This window comes from Astatotilapia calliptera, chromosome 3, assembly GCF_964374335.1.
Source record: "Astatotilapia calliptera chromosome 3, fAstCal68.1, whole genome shotgun sequence".
NCBI classification, from domain to species: Eukaryota; Metazoa; Chordata; class Actinopteri; order Cichliformes; family Cichlidae; genus Astatotilapia; species Astatotilapia calliptera.
In genome coordinates, this window is record NC_137424.1 from 61,271,684 (window position 1) to 61,285,897 (window position 14,214).

At 37.2% G+C, this 14,214-nt stretch overlaps 2 protein-coding genes across 2 annotated transcripts; one reads left to right on the forward strand and one right to left on the reverse strand.

Annotated features, from left to right (window-relative positions):
- Positions 1-475: 475 nt before the first annotated feature.
- On the reverse strand, positions 476-3,344 carry LOC113019013 (ladderlectin-like). The gene is made up of 6 exons (XM_080299633.1): positions 3,181-3,344; positions 3,077-3,112; positions 1,662-1,771; positions 1,425-1,559; positions 954-1,065; positions 476-816 (listed from the first exon to the last, which is right to left on the reverse strand). Exons 1-6 carry the CDS (start codon positions 3,233-3,235, stop codon positions 749-751), a joined length of 516 nt encoding a protein of 171 aa, XP_080155759.1. The 5' UTR covers positions 3,236-3,344; the 3' UTR covers positions 476-748.
- Positions 3,345-8,204: 4,860 nt separating this feature from the next.
- Positions 8,205-13,829, forward strand: LOC113028471 (Fc receptor-like protein 5). The gene is made up of 6 exons (XM_080293117.1): positions 8,205-8,704; positions 8,869-8,928; positions 10,184-10,450; positions 10,740-11,147; positions 11,560-11,625; positions 13,066-13,829. Exons 1-6 carry the CDS (start codon positions 8,674-8,676, stop codon positions 13,119-13,121), a joined length of 888 nt encoding a protein of 295 aa, XP_080149243.1. The 5' UTR covers positions 8,205-8,673; the 3' UTR covers positions 13,122-13,829.
- The last annotated feature ends 385 nt before the right edge of the window (positions 13,830-14,214 follow it).

Here is a 14,214-nt window from a genome sequence, read left to right on the forward strand (position 1 = left end):
CTTTTCCCCCATCTGTGACTTTCCAAATATGCACATGGAAGCACAGGTATGTCTCTGATCGATTCATACCACCAAATATAAGTTACTGCAGTTAATGCAGGACCACTGCAGTCCTGCAATAATTTTATATTTAACTCAAACATTTTTGACCGCACCTCATGTGCATCAGTTCCTCCAATCCCGGTTGCATTGCATTGTATAAATGTGTAGCAGTCATTATCAGATTCTAAATATTATGATACTCTTTGATGTTGTGCACAAATGCAAGGTTTCCCCTGGCAGATACATAGTTTTACTTCAATGTATATAAAAAAACCTAACCAAATTTTGAGTTTTTCATTTTATATGTAGACACAAGTGACTTTACGCACACACACACACACACACACACACACACACACACACACACACACACACACACACACACACACACACACACACACACCACTAAAACACAAGTGAGGCAACACACAGCCATGCTTGAGAGTTTTATTATTGCATAGGAAGAAGAGTTTACAGATAAAAGGCAAAGATGAGCAATACTTTTTATGGAAAAACTACTTTTCCACAGTTTAGGCTAGGGTTAAGAACTAGGGTTGGGATTGCCACTATTCATGACATAGACTTTTTATTTTGTTGCAAAATTTTTATGCTAGAGACAAAAGATGAAACAGAAATTGTAAAGCCAAATGAAGAATGTAAAACAAAAGCCACTGCACACCAAACAGTGTGTATTTTGACAGAAATTTCACATTTTCTTGACACAAACAGAAGGTCGACTTTTGCTGCATGCTATATCATCCCAGCACTTGGAACCTGTAAGATCCAAAAGCAAAAATCAGCAAAGTACAACACAAATCAAAACCTGAGACAATCCTTTTGACTTTTACTTGTTATCACTTAAAATAATTTACACATTTATTAACCATGTGAAATGTTGTGTTCTGGTTTACCGCTATGATTGATTTGCAGACAGTGCTGGTTGCGCCAGAAATTATTGGGCTCTCCTGGGCACCAGTTTGAATAGTCGAAAGGCTTTCCATCAGTCCATAACCAGGCCTTGTTCTAGATGAGAGAAATCGTGCATAGCACCGATTTTATTCACACCAAATAGTCAAGCTTAGCCACTGTCCCAGCAGATGAGCTAACATTGATGCAAGCCCAGATCATATCTACTTCATTTGTTAAAACTCACAAATACACTATTAAAGCTGCTTTAGCAACTCTACTGTTTCTGCATTCTCTACCTACCTCCAGCTCAGGCGTCTTTCATGCTGTTTCTGATTTAATCTATTATCATTGTTTGTTTCATTGTAAATACTCTCCCCGTTGTCGGCTTTACGTATATTCTATTAGCACAGCAGGAAGGATCTATTTCTGATTCATTCAGACATAGATAAATAGAAACAGGCTAAACAAAGTACCTCCTGTGCATCACTTCCTCCAATCCAAGTTTCTTGGTAGTCATGACTGGCAGTCACTATCAGGTGCTGAATCCCATGATACTCTGTGCTGCTGTGCACAGATGCAAGGTTGGCCCCCATGACCAAGCAGTTTTTCTTCAATGGAGATGAAAGCAGGGAGCAACATCTGGATTCAGTTACAGTAAAAGGATATGGATTAATCCATTTTGGATGACAATACAAATGGAATAAACCTACCTCTGCTTTAGCCCATGTCGTGCGTCTTGGAATGTAGAGGAAACAGCGACCACTCAACAGAGTCCAACCACCAGGACAATCAGAGGACCTCTTGACCAGGTGACTTTTGGCTGGGGGAAATTATGACTTGTACACTTTTGTACACTTTTCCGAGAGAGATCAACATTTACACTCTGTAGCTTTAATTCACACCCAGATGTGGGTTTAAAGTGACCATTACAATAATAAAAGAGAGTATGAAAAATGAACAAAACTGCAGAGCCCTTTAGGTTTGTGAAGAAGTCTAGGTGAACTGAAGAAGCCTCTTGGATGAGAGATGAAATGTCTTCACAGACTTAAAGAAGTCCAGTTGCATTCTTTTTTCAAATTCTCTAAACTACCATGACCTGAACTGTTTTCAACTCAGCTCAGTATCTTTTAAATACAAACTGTATGTTTGGATTTTTGTCCATATCTCTATCAGCAATGCTGCACTCTGCCTTTACAAACATTTGTAAAAGGATGGCTCAATCTAAAGACCTCACTGATGTCAGGTATGATACAGTAATACAATGCCACCTTTGCAAGAAGCCAGTTCATTAAATCTCTTCCCTTATAGTTGCTCCCAAACAAATCAGCTGCAAGTGTTTACTCAACCAGAAAGTGGCAGAGCACATAATTACAGTGCTGAGGTGTATAAAAAATAACATTTCACAAAACACTGCTGATTAAATAACATTAAGCTAATGTTTTGTTTTGTTTTTTTTCTCGAGAAAACAAATACCAAGTTACATGAAACAATGAAAAGTTAACAAGAAAAAACAAATATGTGAAAAATGTATTGTCATCAGAATCTAGGATCTAAAATGCGTGTAGCAGGGGAATGATTTCCTTGTGCCAATTTAAGACAGACATTAGTTGCCTTTATTTTATTTGTAGTCCATCATTGTAAATTTAAATGTTCCAGAATGGTAAGTGCCATTCACATTGATCTCAAAGCCAAGCCAGAGAGCCAAGGCAACTACACTAAATTATTTATCTTGTAGTCTGCGATCACAAGTGTTCAAACTTCTTTTCAGCTTGAAAGGTGAACTGCAGTAATTTACACTATTTAGTTTACACAGTTTTTTTCATTTTTCTCATGAATTTGCCCTTCTTATGTTTGTTTTTCTCATTAATTTATGACACTAATCTACATCTTATAATCTAAATATTATTTATTTATTCATGTATAACTTTCTTTCTTATTAACCCAATAAAGTGACTTAGAAATAACATGTTTTGATGTTAAATCATTAAGCCATTTGGCTACATGTAAATAGAAAACAAAGAGGAAATTAATTTCAAATCATGTTATGCAACTGCAGATGATAATATAATTAGACAAAAACTTAAGGGGCACATTTTTGGAAAAATGTTGCAGTATGCTTACTGACCTGTTTGATTGGTTCCACTCCCTCCTTTGGGGAGAACTGAAAAAAGGACACTTAATGAACTTTTTGCCACCATTTACAAATAAAACTGTACTCACAATACTCACCAGCAGCATGGGTCAGAATCATCACAGCACAAACAAACACACACACAGGAAACATCTTCACCGTTATACAGATGATACAGCAAAGTTATAAAACTTCAGAAAGAGTGTGGCAGAGGGGATGCAGAATGACCGCTTCTTCTTTCTTAGTATCAGCCTGTAGCTACAAACTTTGAAGGGAAATCACATATATTATATACAGGTTTTTATCTCATCATCTATCATAAAATGAGGAAGTGACACAGCCAAACACACAAAGAAAAAGCATTTTAAATGAAGCAAGATTGTAGCTTTGAATGTTTGATCGAGCTAGTTATTAATCAACACCAATTTTTTTCTTTTTTTGTTGTTTGTTTGTTTTTATGGGACTTGTGGCATTCCCCTGCATTGTGGTGAATTTTTATGTATCACTTTACCCTTTTTATGAATGCATTTATGGTGGAAATGGCCTCTAGTAAGGCAGCACGGTGGCATGGTGGTTAGCACTGTTGCCACACAGCAAGAAGATCCTGAGTTCAATTCCACCATCAAGCCGGGGGCTTTCTGTTCTCCCTGTGTTTGTGTGGGTTCTCTCCGGGTACTCCGGCTTCCCGCCGCTGTCCAAAGACATGCTGTTTATGGGGATAGGTTGATTAGTTATTTTGGATTAACCAAATCCAAATTGCCCGTAGGAGTGAATGTGAGTGCGAATGGTTGTCTGTCCCTGTGTGTTAGCCCTGTGACAGACTGGCGACCTGTCCAGGCTGTACCCTGCCTCTCGCTCTATGACAGCTGGGATAGGCTCCTGCGCCCCCTGCGACCCTGAAACGGATAAGCGAATGGAAGGATGGCCTCTAGTAATATAAAAGAAAAAAAATAATCATGATGTAATAACAGAGTACTCTTTGGTCTTTTCATGTTATTGGCAAACTTATGCACTTGATATTTATAGTAGATACTATTATATTAATTGATGTGGGTATAAATTGGATATTGTTGTTCTGAAATAACAAAGATACAGTGCTAAACAATGGGTGCTTTAGGCCATTGATAGTTGTTTGCTAGGAAACATGATGGGATCATAATATTTGGTCAATATAAGAACGCTTAATAGCCGAGCATGCTGATGTAGGTGAAGATCTAAAAGACAATGTCCTAAAATTGCAACCAAAAGGGACCCAAAATAAAAATAAAAACAACAACTTTATTAAGGCTGATGAGACAGCCCTGGAATGCAAAACCAATTAAAGGAAAAGGAAACTCAGTCCACAATGGTAATATATGTGGACAGCGTGACGCTTTTGTACTGCATTCAAATAATTATCTACATCCGATTGCCTCGAGGCCTTATGACATCCTCGACACTATGCAGATGAACATATAAAAGTGATGAACACCTCTTTCGTCGAATTTTGAGTGTTTCAATCAACTTTGTTACATCTGTGGTGTTCCCGCCGTCAAAAGTGACTGCCATAGATAATGAATAGAACCCCCCAGCCCCTCTTTGGCCTCTGACCCACTGAATGTCCCACTCAATGACCACTGAACGACCCATTGACCCACCCACTGAACTGAATTCGGTAATGAAAAATGTTTCTTATGTTAATTTAAGAGCACTAAAGTAACCCCTTACTTTAGTGCTCTGGGGGTGAAAACAACCGTAGGGTTAAAAAGAAGCACCTAGCCGTGTAGTCCGCCTTTACAAATATTTTTAAGTAAGCGAATGAATCATTTTAAAGAGCCCACTGAATTTGAGCAAGGTACTGTAATAGTATGCCACCAAATATTTAAAATTAACATTAGTATTTTAACAGTTAAGATGTCTTTTAGCTGAATTCCTGCTTGTGTGAAGCCCTCACATAGAGTGTGAGCATGCTGTGGGCCTCCTGCACATGCACAACGGGCACCGTAAAGGTCCTTCTGTGCTTAGGTATCTTAAGTAAGGTTTACTTAGATTTTTTTTTTTAATTCTGGGAACTAATTCGATTTTACAGTGTATACTTCATGCTGGTGCTGGGATGTGGGTCTATCTGCAGTGTCCTCATACAGTCTGCTTCCTTGGAGCCTGTTTGAAAGTGTGAATAAAAGAAAGCTAATGTTAAAGTCTACACTGTGAGTGGACATTGTGTTTTAAGTTTAACATATTTTGCATTTTGTTAATGTTTTGTGACTTGTACAGCTCTGTATACAGATACGTCTTTTTTTTCCTGTGTCCATATAATATTTTATGGGAATGATGCCATATGATGCCATAGCCCTGACACTACACACTGCCCTGTCACACCTGGAGAAGAGAGACACGTACAGTGGGGCAAAAAAGTATTTAGTCAGCCACCGATTGTGCAAGTTCCCCCACTTAAAATGATGACAGAGGTCAGTAATTTGCACCAGAGGTACACTTCAACTGTGAGAGACAGAATGTGAAAAAAAAAATCCATGAATTCACATGGTAGGATTTGTAAAGAATTTATTCGTAAATCAGGGTGGAAAATAAGTATTTAGTCATAACAAAAATACAACTCAATACTTTGTAACATAACCTTTGTTGGCAATAACAGAGGTCAAACGTTTACTATAGGTCTTTACCAGGTTTGCACACACAGTAGCTGGTATTTTGGCCCATTCCTCCATGCAGGTCTTCTCGAGAGCAGTGATGTTTTGGGGCTGTCGCCGAGCAACACGGACTTTCAACTCCCGCCACAGATTTTCTATGGGGTTGAGGTCTGGAGACTGGCTAGGCCACTCCAGGACTTTCAAATGCTTCTTACGGAGCCACTCCTTTGTTGCCCGGGCGGTGTGTTTTGGATCATTGTCATGTTGGAAGACCCAGCCTCGTTTCATCTTCAAAGTTCTCACTGATGGAAGGAGATTTTGGCTCAAAATCTCACGATACATGGCCCCATTCATTCTGTCCTTAACACGGATCAGTCGTCCTGTCCCCTTGGCAGAAAAACAGCCCCATAGCATGATGTTTCCACCCACATGCTTCACAGTAGGTATGGTGTTCTTGGGATGCAACTCAGTATTCTTCTTCCTCCAAACACGACGAGTTGAGTTTATACCAAAAAGTTCTACTTTGGTTTCATCTGACCACATGACATTCTCCCAATCCTCTGCTGTATCATCCATGTGCTCTCTGGCAAACTTCAGACGGGCCTGGACATGCACTGGCTTCAGCAGCGGAACACGTCTGGCACTGCGGGATTTGATTCCCTGCCGTTGTAGTGTGTTACTGATGGTGACCTTTGTTACTTTGGTCCCAGCTCTCTGCAGGTCATTCACCAGGTCCCCCCGTGTGGTTCTGGGATCTTTGCTCACCGTTCTCATGATCATTTTGACCCCACGGGATGAGATCTTGCGTGGAGCCCCAGATCGAGGGAAATTATCAGTGGTCTTGTATGTCTTCCATTTTCTGATGATTGCTCCCACAGTTGATTTTTTCACACCAAGCTGCTTGCCTATTGTAGATTCACTCTTCCCAGTCTGGTGCAGGTCTACAATACTTTTCCTGGTGTCCTTCGAAAGCTCTTTGGTCTTGGCCATGGCGGAGTTTGGAGTCTGACTGTTTGAGGCTGTGGACAGGTGTCTTTTATACAGGTGATGAGTTCAAACAGGTGCCTTCTTTATATATATATATATAAATATATATACAGGGAGTGCAGAATTATTAGGCAAGTTGTATTTTTGAGGAATAATTTTATTATTGAACAACAACCATGTTCTCAATGAACCCAAAAAACTCATTAATATCAAAGCTGAATGTTTTTGGAAGTAGTTTTTAGTTTGTTTTTAGTTTTAGCTATTTTAGGGGGATATCTGTGTGTGCAGGTGACTATTACTGTGCATAATTATTAGGCAACTTAACAAAAAACAAATATATACCCATTTCAATTATTTATTTCTACCAGTGAAACCAATATAACATCTCCACATTCACAAATATACATTTCTGACATTCAAAAACAAAACAAAAACAAATCAGCGACCAATATAGCCACCTTTCTTTGCAAGGACACTCAAAAGCCTGCCATCCATGGATTCTGTCAGTGTTTTGATCTGTTCACCATCAACATTGCGTGCAGCAGCAACCACAGCCTCCCAGACACTGTTCAGAGAGGTGTACTGTTTTCCCTCCTTGTAAATCTCACATTTGATGATGGACCACAAGTTCTCAATGGGGTTCAGATCAGGTGAACAAGGTGGCCATGTCATTAGTTTTTCTTCTTTTATACTCTTTCTTGCCAGCCACGCTGTGGAGTACTTGGACGTGTGTGATGGAGCATTGTCCTGCATGAAAATCATGTTTTTCTTGAAGGATGCAGAGTTCTTCCTGTACCACTGCTTGAAGAAGGTGTCTTCCAGGAACTGGCAGTAGGACTGGGAGTTGAGCTTGACTCCATCCTCAACCCGAAAAGGCCCCACAAGCTCATCTTTGATGATACCAGCCCAAACCAGTACTCCACCTCCACCTTGCTGGCGTCTGAGTCGGACTGGAGCTCTCTGCCCTTTACCAATCCAGCCACGGGTCCATCCATCTGGCCCATCAAGACTCACTCTCATTTCATCAGTCCATAAAACCTTAGAAAAACCAGTCTTGAGATATTTCTTGGCCCAGTCTTGACGTTTCAGCTTTTGTGTCTTGTTCAGTGGTGGTCGTCTTTCAGCCTTTCTTACTTTGGCCATGTCTCTGAGTATTGCACACCTTGTGCTTTTGGGCACTCCAGTGATGTTGCAGCTCTGAGATATGGCCAAACTGGTGGCAAGTGGCATCTTGGCAGCTGCACGCTTGACTTTTCTCAGTTCATGGGCAGTTATTTTGCGCCTTGGTTTTTCCACACGCTTCTTGCGACCCTGTTGACTATTTTGAATGAAACACTTGATTGTTCGATGATCACGCTTCAGAAGCTTTGCAATTTTGAGACTGCTGCATCCCTCTGCAAGATATCTCACTATTTTTGACTTTTCTGAGCCTGTCAAGTCCTTCTTTTGACCCATTTTGCCAAAGGAAAGGACGTTGCCTAATAATTATGCACACCTGATATAGGGTGTTGATGTCATTAGACCACACCCTTTCTCATTACAGAGATGCACATCACCTAATATGCTTAATTGGTAGTAGGCTTTCGAGCCTATACAGCTTGGAGTAAGACAACATGCATGAAGAGGATGATGTGGACAAAATACTCATTTGCCTAATAATTCTGCACTCCCTGTATGTGTGTGTGGTGTGTGTGTGTGTGTATATACAAAAGATCTGCTGTCTTCTGTATGCCTATATCTTATACACACACACACACACACACACACACACACACACACACACACACACACACACACAAACCTTATTTTTTTATTTCTTATATTATATAATTAGGAATATATATCTGTTAGAAGGGTTTCTCGGAAAGGAAGACCTGTTGCTCTCTCAATCACCACAAGAAACACAGGAAGAGGAAGTTCCTATGAACAAAAGACTTTCTTTCACTCTGACACTCACACAGTCAGCAACAAGACAACATGGAGGTCAGAACTCAAGGCATCAGACTGTGTGAGTACTGAGTTTCTCTGTCTACAATAAGTTATTTAGTCAGTCATTCCGAAAACATGTGCATGGGAGTAATGAGAAAAATATGTATATATTTAAAACAAATTAAAAGAAAATATTAAAAATATAACATCTATGCAAATCATTATGTTTCTTCATTTTTGCAGTGATGAATATGCTGTTTCTGCTGGTGACAACAGTTGACTTTGGAGATTTTCAAAGACATGGTACGTAGTTAAATGCTTGCGGAGATGTATTCACAGCAAAAATATAGTACAGCCTTATTTCTAAGGAAAAAATAATAAATTCTCATACTAACATATTATACGCATAGCCTTTCAAATGATTAAACCAAAGGAAAACATTAACTCATTGTAAATTTGACATCAACAATCCATTTCAAAATAGATGTTCCCGACTGTGTAGCATCCCCTTTCTTATTAACAATAGTCTAATAATGTCTTAATGTCTGGGAACTGAGGAGATCCGTTACTGGACTTTTGACAGAAGAATATTTCTTATTCTTATCTGATATGTATCTGTATATTTTCCATTTCATGATGTACCAAATGTTTTCAGATGATGAAAGATCTTAATTGAAGGCAGGTCTATTCACAACCTAAAATCTTCTATTTTGAAGCCATGCTGTTGCAAAAGATGCAGGATGCAGTTTTATTATTATCTTACCCAAATATGCAACACCTTCCCTGTAAAAGACATTTTTTGGATGGGAGCATATAGTCATGTAAAAGCAGTATATACATTTCAGCACTGATGGTGCCTTTTCAGATGTGCAAGGTGGCAGTTTGTAGGCACTAATGCAGCCCCATACCATCAAAGGTGCAGGCTTTTAAACTGAATGCTGATAGCAAGCTGGCTGGTTCCTCTTTTCTTTAGCTTAAAGGATGTGCCATCCAGGTTTTCCAAAAATGATTTCTAATTTAAATTTGTCAGACCACAGACTGGTTTTATACTCTGAGGTGATTTTAAATCAGCCTTTGTTGAAAAAAGATGGATATGTTTGTCAATCATGTTCACATATGTCTTATTCTTTGAACGGTGATTTTAGGAACAGGTCATGCTTAAAGATGACAGGGATCCAGTATTCATTTTTCACCTTGTACTTTGGACACAGAAATTTCTCCACATTCTTTGACTCTTTTGATTATATTATGTACAGTAGATGGTAAAATATTCAAAGTCTTCATAATTTTACACTGAGTAACATTATAAATTTGTTCCACAATTTGTGTAGGAACATTTTTTTTCATAGATTGGTGAACGCCTACCCATCTGTACTTCTGAGAAACGTCTCTCCAAAATTTTCTTTTCTAAATACCCAAACATGTCACTGACCTTTTGCCAGTTAACCTAACAAACTTTTCCCAAATTTTCCTCCAGCTATATTTTCTCAAATTCAAAAATGTTTGTCATGGTAATTTTTTTCATCATCTTCAATTTATCCTTTGATTTCTGTCTTAGATTCAGCTTTTCCTCAGGTTGTTCCAAATAGACAGCAATTCTTTGAACTAGAGTCAATTTCAATTAGCTGTGAAGGACTGAATGGACTGACTGGATGGAGAGTGATGAAAAAGACAAAGGGACATGTTAGACCATGTGCGTCTACCTGGGAAACATCTACTGGACCTTGCAATATTAGTAATGCATATCCATCAAGTGACAGTGGAGAATACTGGTGTGAAATAGCAGGAATACAAACAACCAACACAGTCAACATCACTGTAACTGGTATGTAAAGAGGGAATTACACCTTCTCATTTAAACTTCGCAGACTTTGTAAGTCAATATGTTTTGAAATTGCACATTTAGCCAAGCACGTAATATGATATTTTTTCCTGATAGAAAAAACAAACAAAAACGTCCTCATTATAAACACAGCATAACGACACAAATTTCTGTGCACTCTGATTCGGGTACATGTGATATGTTTTACACAACAATTTAATCAAAATGATAAATAATCTACTGTCTGTAGTAGGTGAAACTTTTATATGTTAACAAATCATGTGCCATTTAGGTGGTCCTGTGATCCTGGACAGCCCTGTGAATCCTGTAATGGAGGGAGATAACATGGCCTTACACTGTAGAAAAAAGGACAAAAAATCTAACTTCACTGCTGATTTCTATAAAAGTGGCATCTCCATTGGTCATAGTCCAACAGGAAGCATGATGAACCCCACTGTTTCCAAATCTGATGAAGGAGTCTACAAATGTAGCATCTCTGATACTGGAGAATCAGCAGAGAGCTGGCTAATTGTTAGAAGCCTGGAAACTCGTGCTCAAACTGAAGACAGTTATTTTCACCTATACCTTGGTGTCAGTGTTTCTATGATGGTTCTACTGCTGCTACTGGCAGGCCTCCTTTATTGGCTGAAATATCAACAAAAAATCCTAGGTCACACTGAAGAAATGCCACTGACGCAAAGTAAGCTTAAGTAGTTTTGACTAAATATTCATACCAGTAATAACCAGTTAGTCTGGTATATATATATATATATATATATATATATATATATATATATATATATATATATATATATATATATATATATATATATATATATATATATATATATATATAAAACTGTTAACCTCCAGTCTTCCTCGTCCCCACACACAGGTAAGGACAAATACTGAGTATATGTAGGTATGAATTGTTCTCATCTGTTTGTTTTTGTATTTTGTAATATTTGAAATCTGACCTTGTCCTGTAATGACCAGTAAATGCAATAGTTAGCCTTATAAAAACTCATCAAAATAATTAATATTGTGACAAGCACATTTTCCATAACAATTTTCTGTCTATGTTTTTCGGCTCTATGTTTTAATGTCTGCAGAGGCCAGTGAGGTGGAGTCAACCCAGGCGACATATGCTGTCATCACAAAACCAAGAATGATGAAAGGTAATTTACCCATCATTGACAAACACAAAAGATCTAACACCCTTAACTGCTTAAAAAGCTATAGTAAGAAAAAGCTTTGACAACTTGCTAGTGCCAAAACTTTGAAGAATAATAAACCTGAGCTAAACATCTTCTATTATTATTGAAGAGGGCTAAGGTTAGGAGTTCAGTTAAGGACTACTCAAAGAGTTAACTAGGTTAGAAAAAAAAGAAACCACTGACTTTTGCATTTTGATATTTATGGAACCTTGAAAGTTACTCTTTAAACAGTGCATTGGTGTGATGCTGATCACACATTGAGCTTTCTCGACATCTTAGATAAAAACCACATGAGAAACCCACAGACAGAAACAAATATGTGAGTCGCCGCAGTGACGTTTCTAAAGGTGGTTTGCAGGTCACAAATAAATATAAAAAGACTAAATGTGCACACTTGATTTATTTGTAATAAGAGAAGTGTTGACATATGAGTAGTGAATTTTAAAAGTAACCAAGGTGGGCCAGCCACATTGGTTACTATTTTGTACATACTATAATTTTAAATCTATTTTAAATCTAGCAGCTTATTTTTTCCCACAACTTGTTCTTCTAGATGCACCAAAATATGTTAGAGCAGAACAGTTTTTAAATTATTATTTTCTTCAAATATATGCTAAATAAAAATTAAGTATTGTCTCAAGTATCAAGTGAATTACATTAATGATGAAGTGTAATGAAAGTGTAGTGTAAAATGCAGACAGACAATCAGTGTTTAAAAAAATAATTTTGAGACATGTATTCATTTATATCATAATCTGTCAAAAATGAGCTTGGCCAGTAAAGAATAAAACAAACAAACAAACAAAAAGTGTTTTCTGTGTGTGAATTTGATTGGAAAATAATAATTATTTTTTCTTTTCTTTCTTTTTTCAGCATGACAGTAGTCTCAAACACACAAACACACTGTCATTGCAGTAAACACAAGCTGGATTTGAAAAGACAATATAAATTTAAACAAATACACAAAACAACAACAACTAAAAAACAACTGTCACAACGAGCTGGCCTCTATGACCACATCACTGTGACCACTGATAAAGTAGTGTTGGATCATCAGCCAGGAACAGCTTTGAAATCTCTTTGAATTTGAAAAAGTGGATTTCAAACTTATTAGAATTGTACTTTTCCCCCCTTACATACAGTTTCTATATAGGCTTCCATATTTCAATGAGTCACTCGACCTGCTTTGGTTTGCTTCACAAAGCTGCATGAGTTCGTTAATTTTTTTTTTTTTTAGAGATTTTCAGTTGTAATTAGGTTAAACGAAAACATACATATAATCAACAAATGAACAATGTTTGTGCTTGATTATAAGAAAAAGGTGACCTTCTATTTGCAATTTTAATATACTGCTGCAGCATACTTAATTTAGAATTTAAATTTAAATTGTCTCCATAATAGAATCAAGAGCAGCCAGCTGGTCAGTGTGTTCTCCGGAGCGACCAGCCCATTTATAGGAGAAGAGGAAGTGGATTGCTTTGATTCTACAGTCTACAGACACAAATGAGGAAAATACTTGTATGACATCTGCATTCCGCTATGAAAATTGTTGTGTTCTCCCTTATAGCTGTGCTCCTCCCAGTTTTGTGGTAGAAAATTTGCAGTTTAGTTTCCTTATTTTTGATCTGCATATTTTGTCCGGCCTGCCACACAGCCTAATAACAACAGAATCAGTAACATTTTCCTCTAAAAATTATAGCATATTATTACAGCATAATAATAGTTAGTAAAAGTTAGTTAGTTAGTAGTTGGCAAATTAAGTAAACTAGTGGACATAGAAGGAATGGCAAACAAAGCTCTACAAATCAATGGAACTAGAACAATTAGACAGTAACGTGTTATGGTATCCTATAACACAATATTAAAATATCATTTTAAAATATTACATTAATACACAGTTGTTGTTCCAATGAGAAAATAACTAATTAAAAATAAAATCAACTGGATACATTTTATTCTACACAATGTGCTCTTAAATTAAGAAATATGGCTTTCAGAAATGTCACACTTAAAATGTCTTGTAATCTACTCTCTGTAGTAGGTAAAATGAAATCAGTTAAGATTTTGTACAATATGCACTTTTTGTTTTGTGTCTATTGTGACTTTTTTTTCTTTTTAATTATCATCTTGACCAACTTCAAGTAAAGCTTTCAGTATTTCTGTGACCTGCTTTTTCTTGTTCTTCAGTTACATCATAATATAACATAAGTATTCAAGCTGTCTAATATGTTGACTGTCGGCCATCATTCACTCGCCTCACTCAGGTGTACAACTAACTACCAGATTAAAACGTTTGGAGAGGTGATGCAGAGTAGTTAGTGTAAATATTCATTTTCATATCATTAATTTTATAATAAAATAAAAAGTGTTGTTTCAGCTTACCTGTTTCATACAGTCACCTCATTTTAAACATTTATATACTTTGAAATGATGGTGTCAAAGTAAGTTATAAAGAGTCAATTTCCTTTTATTTTGTTCCTGGATCACTTGTTTTGCAGATAGAACACATTAAATGAAATAAATAAACACAATACGTTAGAATCACAATTA

Bases quoted from the DNA above. Each gene is read 5' to 3' on its own strand.
- LOC113028471 (XM_080293117.1), top strand. From the start codon at position 8,674: ATGGAGGTCAGAACTCAAGGCATCAGACTGT. The intron at 11,148-11,559 runs GTAAGCTTAAGT...TAATGTCTGCAG, and splicing joins AGAAATGCCACTGACGCAAA to AGGCCAGTGAGGTGGAGTCA. The intron at 11,626-13,065 runs GTAATTTACCCA...TCTCCATAATAG, and splicing joins AAAACCAAGAATGATGAAAG to AATCAAGAGCAGCCAGCTGG.
- LOC113019013 (XM_080299633.1), bottom strand. From the start codon at position 3,235: ATGTTTCCTGTGTGTGTGTTTGTTTGTGCTGTGATGATTCTGACCCAT. The intron at 1,066-1,424 runs GTACTTTGTTTA...TCTCTCATCTAG, and splicing joins GAGGAAGTGATGCACAGGAG to AACAAGGCCTGGTTATGGAC. The intron at 817-953 runs GTAAACCAGAAC...TGGATCTTACAG, and splicing joins TCTGCAAATCAATCATAGCG to GTTCCAAGTGCTGGGATGAT.